The 15596-nt window shown below is 42.1% G+C and overlaps 1 protein-coding gene across 5 annotated transcripts; it reads right to left on the bottom strand.

Moving 5' to 3' along the window:
• Nucleotides 1-4186: 4186 nt before the first annotated feature.
• Nucleotides 4187-15308, bottom strand: VEZF1 (vascular endothelial zinc finger 1). 5 transcript variants are annotated; one of them, XM_077762848.1, is made up of 7 exons: nucleotides 15215-15308; nucleotides 14429-14649; nucleotides 11846-12540; nucleotides 11005-11068; nucleotides 9731-9932; nucleotides 8321-8467; nucleotides 4187-6036 (listed from the first exon to the last, which is right to left on the bottom strand). In XM_077762848.1, the coding sequence occupies exons 2-7, from the start codon at nucleotides 14432-14434 to the stop codon at nucleotides 5609-5611; spliced, it is 1542 nt and encodes a 513-aa protein (XP_077618974.1). In that variant the 5' UTR covers nucleotides 14435-14649; nucleotides 15215-15308; the 3' UTR covers nucleotides 4187-5608. The 5 variants fall into 5 exon arrangements, with proteins under 5 accessions (XP_077618974.1, XP_077618977.1, XP_077618976.1 ...); XM_077762851.1 differs by having other exon boundaries at nucleotides 9731-9914; nucleotides 15215-15307; XM_077762850.1 differs by having other exon boundaries at nucleotides 8321-8464; nucleotides 15215-15306.
• Nucleotides 15309-15596: the final 288 nt, after the last annotated feature.

Genomic DNA, 15596 nt, shown 5'->3' with positions numbered 1-15596 from the left:
CCTTGATGGCCACAGGGCTCCTGGTGTTGACAAAGTGGCAGGACTGCTCTTGTATTGGACGGGCGGCCACCGTGAGTCAGGGGCTGCTCTCCCTGGCATTCCAGGAAGGGGGCCGCCCACCTCTTCAGCCAGAAGTGGCTCATGGCCCCCACCATAGGGGGATCCCATACTAACTAATCACTTGCATCTTGCCTGTTTCTTCAGCTACTGATTTTGTCCTTTTTATGGCTGAAGACCCATCTTTTCTGCTCATGGACTGAAACTGAAATGATCACAGCCGGCTTGGACTAGCAGCCTGTGTCAGAGGCCTCGGAGTGATCAGGTCCGATCAGATGAGTGGAGAGGGGAGGGGACCAGGGCGAGGGTTACACCACAGGAAGCACAAGGACATTTTCTCCAAAATCTCTTCCCCTTCCCTGGGCCTCTTCCTAACCTCCAAGCCCCCCAAATCTCTCCCCTCATCAAGCCAAGTTGGTGTCTCTCTGGCTCTTTTCCCACCGTTAACAAAGCTAGGAATTCCTTGGCTCCTTGGCTCGTGAGCAAGGGCCTTGGGGACCCAGGCTCCTTCAAGTCAGATCTGAGTGGACTGAGCAGACTCTGTAAAGACTGTGGCTTCGGTGGCCCCTGACTGCCCCTAAGATTGACAGAGATTTAAATTCACATCCCAGTCTCTGAGGCTGGCTCCCCTCCCCAGGAGCAGCCTCTAGAATTGGTACCTCTGCTCCCAGTGCTGGACCTGGGCGTTGACTTTCAGAGGTGATGGACCAGTCACTGGAAGGTCACGTCTCTTCCGTTCCCCTTTGGTCTCCTTGCCCTCTGTCTGCATTTGCCGTGCCAAAGGAGCAGCTCACTGGCAGAACACAGTGCTGTCCTCAGCCTGGTAGTTTGTGCTCCAGGCCCTTGATAGATGTGTTTAGGGAAAAGTGACATACAGGTAACAGGGCTGATGCAGCCAAATGCACATGAACCTCACTTTTGAGAAAAATCCACAAGGAATATGGATTTACAAAAACACTCCAGAGAATCGCTCCTGCATGGTTGGCAGTTACATACTCAGAAAGGATTCATTCCCATAAGAAGAGGGATTTTAAATTCTTATTTTAACGTCCTCTTCAAGGAGATATTTAGGGATTGGGAGGGAGATGGGATGGCAATTTAAGGTAATCAAGGATGAAGAAAATTTCTGAAATTATGATGCAAGTCAGGGGTGATACAGACTCTTAAGCGTGAAAATCCCTTCTCTTCCCATGACATGGCAGTTTTTGTAAAGTGAAGTATACTTGACCCTCACGGTCCAGAGCCAAGATCTGGGTCAAGTGCCTGTTTTGGGAAGGGAAAATCTAACGAGCCAACCCCTGACAGGTTGCCTCAAGGAGAGGGCTAGATTACAGAAAAATCCAACAAAGCCAAGCCCTTGACCCTCTCTCCATTCCTTCCTTGGGAACCACATGGGTCTGATGGCCCAAAAGTGGGCAATCAAGAGAAGCTGGTGTCCAGATCAATGCATAGTCATTACTGAGCCCTGAACCATTACACGCTGACCTGCCTGCACCCCCCTCCACCCCCCCCCCGNCCCCCCCCCCCCCCCCATTTTTAAAAAGCCGGGGGGGGGGGGGATTATCCAGTAATCTGCCAAGGTCAGACCAGCTGTGGGGGAGATTTATAGGCCCAAATGGGGACGAATGGCATTTGTTCAGGCTACAAGACTCCTTAAGGAGGAAATGGAGAGTGCAGGACTGAGGGCCAGATTTATTAGAGCAGGGAGGGGAAAGTGATTACAACCCATGAGCACGCTGGACTTTTAGTCCAGCGATCCTCAAGGACACTTCAGGGAAAACCTTCACTATATCCCCTCTCCATCCTGAACCCAGGTCTCTTCAGAGGACCAAACTGCACCGTCCCTCGAGAAGAGCAGAGAGACCTGGACAGCCAGGACTGTGAAGATTAACTAGCAACTCAGTGAAACACTTCCTGTTTCCGGACAAAAGCAACACCAGGAATGCTGTTCCTCCAGCTCTTTTCCCGGGAGTCAATGGAGACCAAAGCAATCGTCAGAAAAAGTTTGGAAAGCCCTCAATTCTATATAAAACAGATGTAGGTACCCACAACTTTTTCATTAAATGAAGCGTCAGGTTCATTTTGATTTGCTGTCTGGTGACACTGTCACTGCAGTACTTGTCATGTCTCTTAACAGCCTCCTTCGAGGCGGCAACACACGTGAACACCCTTCCATGTCCGTTAGTGCCAGCTAGTGCCTGGCACCTTGCTGGTACCTAACAGACACCTGATGGATCTGGTTGAACACAAATGGGTAGGAGGCCCCGCCCAAGACCCTTTATAAGTAAAGAAATTGGCTTCCAGAGCATGAGAAATGTTCTAAATCCATTTTCTCTTTTGGACACAACAGGGGCCTAAGCCTGGGCCCCTGCCCCAAGGCCTGGCTTCCTAACCTTTCCTTGGGCAGACCGGCAGTTCTTGCGGGGTCAGTCTGGTGCATTCCCACCCTCCCTTCCCTGCGGGAACCCAGTCCCCACCAGCCGGACACCAGTCCCTCCCCCTTCCTCCAGCCCCGTGCTCACGTGTACAGCTGGGGAAGCAGTGCTTTACAAACTGCTCTCCCATCACGGTGCACCGGTGAAGCTTCTGCGATATTAAGCAATCCATCATAACGTTTGTGACCGGTTAACTTTAATTTGTCAAAATAAATCTGCAGTATTTCGCATGTTAGTAATACAGTGCTGGTATTGACAGGAAAAATCATCATCTGCTTACATAGAAACCTTCATTTAGGAGCACACCTTCGGAGGGAAATGGATATACAATAAAAGGCAAATGCAGGCCAAGCAGCGAGCCCTAGAGCGTAACAGGCTGGATGTCAGATTTGAGGATTATCTAATACAACCGTTTAGCTGCCAATCTGATAAAGGGAAGCTCTCAACCAGGTTACAACCAGAAAGGAAAAACAAACTCTGCTTTTTTCATAGCGCGGTGGCCGTCGTGCCTTCAACACTTGGTTGAATCAGTTCATCAGCATCAAAACTCAATTCCAGTTCCAAGACACAGGAGAATCTCACCACACAACCTAGTGCCCNCCGCCACCACCACCCCCTTCCTGCCAACTCTCTCCCTCCCAAAAGAAGACACGACGTGGCTTTATTATTGCAGACAAGCTTAAGTGAATAAAGAATGCATACAAAATAGCATTTTAACTGAAGTCATACAATGAAGTCTCACTCCTGTTTATTATACAATGAATTGATAAAACAATCATTTCTAGTATATATCTTNCTAATACTTTCAGGGTTCTGACGACCACACTCTAGCCTGGGGGTAGGGTCCACACCTGCCCCCACTGAGGACTGCTCCTTGGGCCACTGTGGAGAAAGCCTGGGCTGTCTGAATCATGGTGGACGGTGATGGTCAGCCCAGCCAGAGATGGCAGGTCCCAGCAGGCAGAGCCAGAACCCAGTCCTGGGGCTGCATGCCAGGACATTGGGCTTCCTCCAAATGTGGCCACTACCTGCCCAATCCAGGCCTCAGCAGGGCCCGTGTATGGGCCTTCCCTACACAAGTCCTTCCAGTAGGTCCACACATAATGCTCTACAGATTAAAAACAAACCATCTGTACTTGTACTGTGGATAGGAACAGTTGTAACAAAGTCATAGCTACATATTTTTCTCTACATTTTGTTTATTGAGACAAACTAATTAAAAGGCACAAACATAGGGCATGTTTACATGGACATTATAACAAACATATACATTAAAAGTGTAGGAATGTGTTGCCTTCCTGCTAAACAGAAAGTTCCTAAGCTTTTATATATACAAAAGTTGTACAATTTAATGTCCTAAAGTACAAAAGATCATTTATAAAATTATTTTACACTAAGTACTATTTTATTTTTTACTATGTAGTTCAACCCCCTCGAACTATTTTGTATAATGACACACAGATACCTGTCCCTGATGTAGGAAGCCTGCCTCAGATGTAAGGTGTTTGATGCTTGAACTGACACAGTGGGGTATAAACGGAAGTCATCCAGTTTGATAGTCAGTCCTGCAAACGTTCTGCAAGATTAATACAACTAAATTCCACTTCTCTTAACTGCAAGATTAAAAAAGGAAAAGAAAAAAAAACCAAAAACATATTGCAACTTAAAAAAAATCACAGCGTCTTGGTTTTAGTAACTTTTTTTTTTTTTAACACAACGCTTTAAAAACATGTGTGGCATGATGGTGTAGAGTATCTGTTTCCCTAGCTTTTGGTTTCTACTTTATGTACAGAGATAAAACATCCTGCTAAGAAATAATAAAAAGCACATGTCTTAACGTGCACAATCACTGCTGGGTTTCTACAGGGAGTACAGATAGCTGTCTCCCTGAAAACACCACAAAGTTGATACAAGTGTTTTTTCAAAGAAAAAAAAAGTGATGTCCGTATTTACAAAGTTGAACAAATCTGCACAATACTTGATTAAGAAACGGAAGGAGAAATTAAAAAAAAAAAAAGATACACTCTGCTGTTCTGAAGGGGCATACTACCTAGTTAGTGGTTAGAATAAAAACTGTATACAATTTAATATAAGACATAAACTCTAGTGAGCAACTAACACATCTTTCCCTGTTGTAACATCAACAGGCTCTGATTGGGAGAGAGAGGGGCATATCACATCCCAGTGCCTCCAGCATCTTCCAATTTAAAGCAATACATTTTAACTGTCCCAAAGTACTCCTTGGCTCCTGAAAGGAGTCCCACTGGCCTCTTTTTGTTAGGAGTCTGCCTGTCCACACACTTGACTTCTCCGCTGTCAGTTGAGGCCTTTTCTTACCAAAACACAATTTGTATATTTTGGTTGTTGTCTTTTTTTTTTTTTTTAATTTTTTTTAAAAAGTCAACTACAATGCTATATTCCATCAGGATTAATATGCCGAGCAATATTTACATCTCCAAATATCAGGTCACAATCCCTATTATATGTTGAAGTTAGAATGATAAATTATCATATGCTTTGCATATCAGAGCTGGTATCACCTTTCCCATAGGGAATGCTGCCTGAAATTAACATATTCCCAAAGGTAAAATGCATATTCTCTGAAATGCATTTTATTATGACAATGCATGTATTTACTCATAAAAACAATAAACACAGACAATTCTACACTAGCTCTCTATTTGTGGATTTAGGACTTCGGGTTAAAATCAGCCATCCACCCATCCACCCTATATGGGGAGAAGAGTTCTGCTAGTGTTTAGAATAAAATGATTTCTTGGGATTAGAAACAGTAATGCTGTTTAATTTTGAAATGGGTTTTGCGTTTTTATGATTGGTTTTAATTCTGGCATTTTATCTTGCCAACTACTATCCTGTTTAAGCAATGCTGTCAGCTAAAAGGAATTTCTGATTAAACTAAAGTGGTCCAGTGATAAGTTACATACACACCCTACTTTGAATAATCCCAGCCAAATTGGAGAAAAATGCTACTACACTATTATTAACTAATGTAATAAAATCTCCCAATTTCATGGTTTACTTTTTGCTTTAATAAACTAAAAGTAAGTTGCTGGTAAATATTTACTTTAACCCATATTTTGATTTTATAATACTGTTTACCAAGGTGGTGATGTGGGCAAAGCCTGGGGTAAGAAAGGCATGCTCTCCACAGGCCTCATTGCTATATTGAGAGGGGCAGCTAACGTCATAGGTGTGGGCAGGTTCATCGGAGAGGTGATCGTGACAGGGTGGGCTATGTTCACTGGAGCAGTGACAGGGGTGGGAAGGTTGACTGGGGTAGTGAGTGTTAAGGGAGAGGTCATGGATAATGGACTGGTTATAGTCACAGGGTGCCCTATGTTCATTGGGCTGGTTATGTTAACTGCACTTGAAACATTTACTGGACTTCTCATGCTCATTGCAGCTGCCACTGTGACTGGGTTTGACATCGTCCCAGACGACACAGAGGACGTTATATTGAATGGAGTAGTGAGAGTCACAGGTGTCGTAGCAGCCGTGGAGGTTTGGCACAGGTTAGCAGCTTCTAAAATAAGAAGACAAAATGGCCTTTAGACTCCCAAAGCAATGAACAAAATTCACAGTTTCTGAATCAACTTTTTTTTAATTAAAAAGGATACACATTTTATGAATGAAAACACAGTTTTCTACCAAGTGGTCAACAGGAAGGGAGGCTCTTTCTGAGCACAGGGCTGGGGGGTGCATGAATCTCTTTTCTGATACTGTACCTCCCACAAGGACCTGGGCAACTTGTTCAGCCTGGTGCTTTCGGTTTCGGGTTTAGATTTACTTACCTACCTCACAGTGATGCTGGGAAGATCAGCTAATTTCTGCAAGGCATTCTGGGGGGCAGAGATATCAAGCAGGGCTTAGTATTCTCACTACCAAATCACGCAGGCAGAGCCAACCATCGGCAGGCGGGGAGACAGAGCTTGTTTTACACAGATCTGGTCCGATGGTCACACAAGAATCGGTAATCAGAAAAATCTGCCGGTAAGGCACACTGTAACTAGCGGACAGAGGTGTGTGTCCTCAATGCTACAAACTCTAAAAGATTCAGAGGGGAAGCTACATTCTGTTAAGGTTTTAAAAATCCGTAAGTATGACGGATAAAAAGGCGATTTTAATATCATGTTTATTTCAGTCTTAGAAAAATCATTTAAATAATCCTGTTGTTTCTGGTTAGGTTTCCTAACTATGTTAAAAAAGACAAAATCTCTCTCAATGGGCTTATATTCTCCTTCCCACTCCCATTTCTTCTGTTTCTGTTGCTGACATAAATTTATGCCAAGTGTCATTTAACTGCACATATATATATCACCAACCATACCAAGGAGGACTAATTAAGCAAGGAGCCCCTGCAGTGATTTGGGGGACCCTGGTCCTTGTTATCCAACAATGCTTGGTCACTTCTTAAAACTTCCCTCCAGAGGTGACACCCCCACCCCACCCCTCGACAAAATTCAGCACCACCTGCTGGTGTGTCAGAAAACAGCAGTAAGAAGTCAGGTGGGTGGGCTAGCTGTGTGTTAAGTTGGTTGTCACTCAAGTTTGGGAACTTACATTATCTTATTTAAAAAAGAGACATGTTGATTCAAGTTTACGTTTTTAGGTCAGGAGTCTCCTCTGCCTCCAAATGTGACATTTTACTAACATGAATACAGAAGTTTCTAACATCAGTGGTGGTTTCCAGAGATATTCATGCTACAAATGGGAATACAATAGCATTTTGTTTCATGGAGGTCAGAAGATGAGCTAAACAATTGAGTCTTATTGTGCAAGCAAACTGAAATACAACACCGAATGGAAGAGTGCAGAAAGAAAGAGAAAACCAACTCACTTTCAAGGTGATGGCAGCCCTGCTAAGGATGTTCTTATTTATACCAAAGAGGGAGCTTTCGCCCTCACATGCGCCACCCTCCTCAATGCTGCACATTTTCCTTTCGGTCTGACTTCCAACAATTTTACTCTCAACTCCTTCTTTAAGGAAAACATCGTTCGTAAAATGCTTTCTTTCACCCACTGGGCAGTTGTCAGAACATCCATACATTCCCCCCGTCCCCCCACCCCTTCTCCTAACCATAAAGCATTTTATTAGAACAGTGACAGATTTTCGTCTGCAAGAGAGGAACAAGTGGCAGCTGAGGAAGGAAAGCCTATCTGGCTGCAATGCCAGTACATGTGTGAGAAAGGAGGCTATTCCTTTTATCTTTATCCAAGTACAGGGTGTTTAGAAGGGATCTATGCAAGGGAACAGCCGTACTACATGAAAGCAAAAGAAGGAAAAAAACTACATGGCAAAGGAATTACAAGAAGCCTACATGCAGAGGATTCCTTATGAATTTAAAATAAAACAGTAAGATGACACGGTAGGGGTCAGGAAGGAAAGAAGGGATTTGGGAATCTCTCCCGTGGCTGATGGTGGCTGATGGTATGTAGACAAAATGATTGGTTTGAAATGGCTGCACAAGAGTCCAGAAGCCAAAGCTAACAATAATGCAGTTAAAAAGCTATGTTGAAAACTGATGCTCTGATTCTTTCGAAGATATAGGAGAGGAAAGGAAACCATCCTCAATTTTATTAACAATTACAGTAAAGTTCCCAACAACTTAGTACATACATGTTAAGCTAGTGCCAGCCCCAGGGACCAAGAGAAAAGATATCAGCACCGCAAAGTCAGAAACACGTAATAAATAACACAATGCAGAAAGAACACTACAGAGCAGAGAACAGCAACGTTGTAAGGAAATAAACCACAGAAGGAAAATACTCGTTTAGCCACGCTCGGAGCCCTGACCACCTCGTCTTACCTTTCTTTCTTGCTTTGACAGCTTCTTCCCACAGTCTCAGCGTCTCCACCTGCTTCCCTGGCCAGCTCGTCACATGCTGCTGCTGCGGCGGCGGCGGCTGCTGCTGCTGCTGTTTCTGGTTGCTGGTCTCCTCACTCATGCACGCTGCTCCAAAGATAAAGCAGAAACACTACATTTACCTTGAAAAAGTGCAGCCATTTTTTAAAAATCTGAAACTGAGATAACTATGACTCCTCATGCTTCTCTGACCTTTATCATTTCACTTGAGTTTTTGCTACATAGCATCTTCTTTTGCTGCTTCTGTCCATATTGGTCAAAACAGATAAATTAAGGAAAAAAATCTAGAAAGCGAGACGTAACCAATATAAAAGAAAAAAAGAATTCTCTGCTATATTCAAAAGCAAACGTCTTTTGAAAGGAAACTGCTAAAACTAGAATGGATGAATTTACACTCACCAAAATATCTAATATAGTTGGTTACTTGACTACAACAATGTACGCTAAAAGTAAATTTTTGTAAAGTTAACAAAGTATGACATGCTAGGTCCTAAATCCAATGTACTTATAAAGAAGGAGAAACAGATGAGATTAAAACATATTAAACATTCTTTCCCATTCACTTTTGCCCACCTATTCTGAGAACTTGATGTTTCTGCCACATAAAGAACATATATAATAGGACACGGAATTAGAAATATACTTTCTTCTGGTGGTTAGGGCACTCGCAAAGAAAAGCCTGGGTAAATGCAAGTATCAAGTTTTATCCACAAGTCTCTGAAATATTCTATCTTCAATTGTGAATTTAAGGTAGACAGGCACTTACACCTTCAAGTGGATAGGATATCCCATCTCTGTGGATTTGGGTCTGAAAAGCAAACTTAGTAACACTCCTTTCATCTTTAAGGTTATCAAGGGCATGCTATTAATTCAATCAGTAGTTAAGAGACCCTGATGCTTGGGAATCTTCCTAACATTGAATGAAAACAATCAAAATTGCCTAGCCTAAGATGCAACTTCCTAGTGCGGCTCCTGCTGCCACGATTCTAAAACACTAGAGCTTTTTAGTCAAACTCCATAGAAGAAGGGACGCATTGAAAAAATAGCTACGGGGAAATTCTGCTTTTCTAACTTGGGTGTTATTAGTAGGCGAGCACAGGCCTGAAAAGGCAAAGTGAGCGGAGGGCTGGTCAGTGCTCCACTTTGTACGCATGCAGGTGAGGTCTGTTGCTAACCCTGGTACCTACTCTCCGCTGGCGTGTGTTTACACGCTTCGGCGGAAGGAGAAAACATGTAAGATGAACACAAATACAGTACTGACGGCACAGTGAAAATACCTTCAATACATTATAAAAACATTCAGATTTCACCAATCTCAAATGTGACAGAAATATAATCTGAAGTGTCACCTACTTTTACTGATGCCTTGTTTACATGTATTACAGTTGATACTTTGGCTCTGCCCGTGTGTCTTTAAGTGGCTGGTGATGTATGCTGCACTCAGAAGCTTCCCACAGATGTTACACGACACCTTGCCTTCGTGGCGCACCATGTGTGTCCTCAGTCTGTCTTTGGTGGCAAAGGCAGCAGTGCACGTCTGCATGAGGGAGGAAAACTTTTTTTAAATATAGACTATCCTGTTCTACTCATTTTAAAGTACGTTATATTCTAGGCATTACCCTATCCATTTCCGCAAGCAGACTGAGTTGAATCTGAACTGCATGTGTTACCTAGAATCACAATCATGGCAAAACACTTGGTGAATTTCAGACCCTTACTTACATTTTGAGGGAAGAAGAAGTATCAACACAGAGTACTGAAAAGATGTGAGCCGTAGAGTCCGTTAAACCTGGATTTAAATCCAGCTCCTTGATTCACGACAGGGTAACACTGAGCAAACTAGTTAACCTATCTGAATTTGTTTCTTCATCTGTAAAATGAGGATAAATAATACCTACCTCATAAAAGTATGGGTGCGATTAAGAGCCTGGCCCAAGGCCTCGCACATAAGCACGCAATCATTCAAATGACACTAGCTTCCTTCCTCGAACTGGATTTTTCTTAGAGTTCAAATCATTTACTTAATAAAGTCAGTCATTAACACATTTAACTGAAAGGAGCACAAAAAGACTTCCAGCTACAAACTGAAATTACTGAGGTCTAAAAAAGTCATTTGATTTAGCAAGATTCTTAACCTTTTCATTACCCCAACTTATGTCAAATAAAATCAACAGATTTTTAAATAACTAGAAAATGCCCCATTTGGCAGACAAACATCCAATAAGTGATAACATTTGGGAAAATTCCTATTTTCTTCTATTACAGTTAAAACAACCTCAATCATCAACCCAACAAATAATTTAAAGCATTTCATTCACTTATTCATTTCAAATACATAATGACCTTTGCAAGACTATCAATTTTTTTTCTTATAACAATAAATACTGTTGCCTAAGAACAGGGAAATGTAGCTTAACAAAAACAACACATTTACATTTTTAAATGCTCTTGCCTCACAGAAATAGAAGCTGTCATTTATCTTGTATAAAACCAGAATTCAAATGGACCACATTTACTCAAGTCAGTGATTTTAAGACTATTCAAGAACGGTGAGATTTGATTGGCTCAGACCTTCTGGATAATGTGCATTAAGTGCTACACTAAGGATAAGTCATTTTAACTCTTACTTGGCATTTGAAGGGTCTTTCTGTTGAATGGACATGTTTTACGTGACAGCTTAAGTGGTCAGGCCTGTGAAAGAGAGAGTTTCAACAGAAGATGTAATGGAACACACATTGAGAAATGCTACTCACTGTGATGTTTACATGCTTGGCAGCTTTGGGTGGGGGGCATTTTAAAGAAAGCTAGCTGAATTACCAACTCCCCCTCCCCCCCAGTGCAGGCCTCCTTACCTCTCTTACCATAAACAAAAGTCTTAGTCCTTTACCTGTTAATTTTTCTCTCCTAGTCAACATCAAATTACGTTAGGTCTCGGTTCTTTAAATTATAAAACACCCAAAGTTTTAGTCCTAACACTGGCCAGAGACAGCTACTACTGTATTAACTTTAAAAGCCTTGCAAATGAAAATTAGTCCAATGTTAGTGGCCACAGAAAAATGGAAAAACGTCCTCCTACAAGTTTTACTAGGAGTATCCAAGGCCATCCCAACTTCCAGGAAATAAGTTTCTTTGATTTGCACAGTGAACCTCATGTCTAGTCACCCGACTGAATTGCAAACTGGTGGTTTTGCAGTGATAAGAATTACGGATGCGCCAAATGAAGGCCCGAGTCCGCTGAGGTACTCCTCGGCTGAAATATTAAGCTAGTCACTATGTCATCACTTGCCAACCACAGCACACCACACTGGAATTAGACCTGGAGGTGTAATACTTGATCTATCACCAATCTCCTCTAATAACACAGGCCTGCCCACAGCTATTCTCACATAAACCTTCTAGAACGCAAAGAGACAAAACTGAAGTTCACTGGTACCACAATGAAATAAAAAGCAAAGCAAAACGCAGTACCTCGAGAAGCCTTTCCCACAAACACTGCAAGTATAGGGTTTGGTGATGCCTCCTTCATGAGACCTCACATGGTAAGTCATCCGATCCTTCCTCTTGAAGCGCTGATTGCAAACGGGACACTCGAAGGGCTTTTCGTCCGAGTGGGAGAGCTTGTGCCGGTTGAGGTGGTACACATCCCGGAAGGCCTTCCCGCACATCTCGCAGGCATGGTTCTTCTTGACAGGCTTACTGGGTTTCTTGACAGACTGGGTCACGGGCATAGCTGTGGTGCTGGCACTGCTGCTGGGGTTGGTGCCCGAGGAAGATGTAGTGACTGTTGATAAGATGCCAGCAATGGTCGAGACCAACGAAGTTCTGCTGCTGTCCCCAGCGATGGTGGAGATGAGGGGGACCACCGTAGTGGGAGTTTTCTTTGACCGGGACACCAACTTGATCCCTGTGTGGCAGGACTCGTGGCGCCTCAGGTGATAGCTGTCCCTGAAAGCTTTACTGCAGTAAGTGCACACAAACGAAGTTTTGGGTTTTTCTTTTTTAATCCCAATGGCATCCTTTAATGTTTCTGGTGCTGCTTGAGGTTTCTGAGTTATTGGTATTGGAAGCAACGGTTTCTGATCAGGGGGCTCCACAGCAGAGCTCAGGAGGGGCAGCAAGCTGTTTGGTGCTGCCTGCTGCTGGTGATGGGAGGCTTCATGGGCCTAAAACCAAACATTTACACTTCAGAAACTCAGCCTCTCACCGGGGCCTTCAAAATTCAACATGTCCCACAGAAACAATCCACGAGCCCGTGAGCTACTCCCTGCAGCAGTGGTCCAGCAACCACCTAGTGGCCCTTAGATCTTCCAATACAAAGCATTAAAATCACTGTGCAGACACAAAACTTTTACGACTAAGTTGCTGACAGTGATCTTGCTTTCAAACAGCTGACTACACACCACCCTGGTTCATAAGGGACATACCAGCTGATGAAATCAGTTTGCATTAGTCTGTCAGTGCTGAAACCAAGTTCAAATAACTTGTCAAAAAAAAAAAAAATTGCACTCCAGACTTAAGTATCTACAAGTACCTTACCACAGTCACACACACACACTACACACTCACACACATACACAGGTATACACATACTCCTCTATTTGCCTATTTTACCTAGGAAAAGAAAGGCTCTGTCTCTCCCTTTCCATCAATAAACTTAGTGCTGGAGGAAGGAGGCTGTTGCTAAGTGATCAAAGGAATCTAGCTCTGTGAATACATAACGCTATTTGGTAGGTTTCCTTGTAATGTTTTTATTTAACTTTATTACTAAAAGATTTGACTGAAATGAGACCTGCTATTAATCAGCCTGGAAGGCATCTGTGAAGGTAGGCCACAACCAAACACTTGTCAGTTGTTTCTCAGTTCATTTACTCTTACACTAGAAATCTGCATCCTTTACAACTCTAGCTGTTCAAATCCAAAACTCTCTAAGACGGACTAGCAAGAGAACACAAACTATAAATGATTAAAATTCCTTTCATTTTCATCTTCTTCCAGCACTTGTATGTTTCGTTAAAGTATTAGACATTATACTTTAGACACTGTGCTTCTCCACTCCAGAATTGGACGCTGTCTAGAAATTTTCTCTAGTTGCACTGAAACCAAAATTTCATCGTGGATCATGTTCTTGGTATCTGTGAGTAGTTATTCTTTTGGTTTTGATTCTTTTAAAATTCTCCATACTGATAAACAATTAGGAAATGATGGAAAACATTCCTGAAATAGTTCTTCCTGATACGTTGTACTTTTTACCACCATTATTTTTGAAACTTTTGGCAGTGAGCCCAAGCCCCTATGCTTGAGTTTTGTAATCCTAAAAGGATACATACACTCAGAGGTAAGAGTTCCAAATATTTTAAGTATACAACGTCCTAGGAGTGGCCCACCCCATCATTTTAGATACCCTAGCCATTTACTTATCATCCTTCTCACTCTATAATCACAAGTCCTATAGTTAACTTGACGAGGAAGAAAAAAACAAGGAGACAGACACACACATGCACACAGAGCTTCTCCCCTGATGGATAAGAGGGTCTTTCACATATAGCTCTAATATTCACTTGATGGCAGCACAGCAGCTAAGCCTGGAACCAGTCTCCCCCAAATCATCAGGAAGTGTGGTACCAGAGCTACCAGTTTCCAATTTAATAATTTTGGTTGAATCTCCCTTTTAGTCCTGGAAATACTCACAGAAATTGTGTGCTCACTTATGAGTACCTTTCTGGACTTAGGGATCACATTGAATTACAGTCCACTTTTAATTTACTTTATGGAGCTCTTGTAAATATCACTGTCTGCCCAGGAGACATTAGTAGAAACTTTACAGAATTTGGATGCAAATCTTACCCCCCTTTCCAACCTATATACCCAAGTTTCCATACAGTATACAAACAGTTAATAGCTGAAGATAGCTCAAGATATACAATTTCAAAGGCTAACAGATCAGATAATAGGGAATGCAAATCTTCTGGCCAAAGTTCAGACTTATAGTGTTTAGAGGTATTTTTCAATTCTAAACAACCATTAGTTCGATGGAGTACTAAAAGCACTTACTGCCATTTTACCAATTCAGATGTCTGTGGCAACATAAAGTATTTTTACAGCACTGCTGAAGCTCACTCTCACACGAGGGTCACACCAGGTCCCTGCTTCTTGGGTGAAATGCTGTAGAATGCCTCGACCACTACGGGAATCACTCTCTGAGGATTCCTAGGATCCCCACACTTCTACATGAAGCCTTCTAAGAGGGGAACTGGGTTTCCCCAACTTGTTCTCTGAGGGAGAGACAGAGTAAAATAACAACCATGGCCTGCCTTCAGTTAAGTGATTATTACAAAAAAAGAAAAAAAAAAAACTGGGTAGACTTTTATTTGACTAGTATCATCAAACCAAAGCTTTCATTTTATCTCCCATCTCTTTCAACTTTAAGGCTTTTTTAACCTTGCCCAAGCTTTCCTTTTTCTGGGGTTGGCAAAAAACAAAACAGAAATGTTATTTCATCACCCAGGGTGGTAGGATATAACACCATGAAATCTCTAGTGCCAGAGGGCAAAAAATTTTGTACTGAAACAAATTAGCATCAGTGAGTCATAGCTTGAATGTCCTGTTAGGAGAATCATCCATCAAACATCTTAACAGCTATGGCTTTCACTTTCCACCAGGTTATCTGGAAAGCAAGCAGGTATTAAGTTGTTTTAAAATATAAATTCCATTGTATGCTCTAGGAAATGAACGAGAGAGTTTACCTCTCCCGTTTCCCCAGGGAAAATTACTTAAAACTTAAAACTGAATAAGTCTATTCATACCTTTCCATAGAAAAGACTGAAATATTCTCTTTACCCATTCAACTGTCCTCGGCTCTAAATTATTTTTCCAACAATTTTCACTGCACACATTGCCAAGCCCAGGATCAAATATTAGCTTTCACACTTCTCCATCAGGTGGAAAAAAAGATTTTAATTGCTGAAAAAAATTAAATAATATAAAGTCTAATTAACAAGTTGATCAGTAAATGCTTGGCATTTGTCTTATCCAGGAAAAGAATAATAAAAGTATTCCAAAAGACTGTTCAACTTAGCTTCCCCCAAATTAGTTATGTCTTTCCTTTACATAAAGAACTCTCTTTTTTCTCAATCTCCATTAAGTTTACACACAGCGGATTTAATATGGTAAATCTAAAGCATTCCTCAAATGAAAACCACTTAGGTGGCCCATTAATACC

The sequence above is a fragment of the Crocuta crocuta genome, unplaced genomic scaffold (genome assembly GCF_008692635.1).
Source record: "Crocuta crocuta isolate KB4526 unplaced genomic scaffold, BGI_CrCroc_1.0 scaffold144, whole genome shotgun sequence".
In the NCBI taxonomy this organism is placed as follows: domain Eukaryota; kingdom Metazoa; phylum Chordata; class Mammalia; order Carnivora; family Hyaenidae; genus Crocuta; species Crocuta crocuta.
Note: the sequence above shows the minus strand (reverse complement) of the source record. Positions and strands in the feature narration are given on the sequence as shown.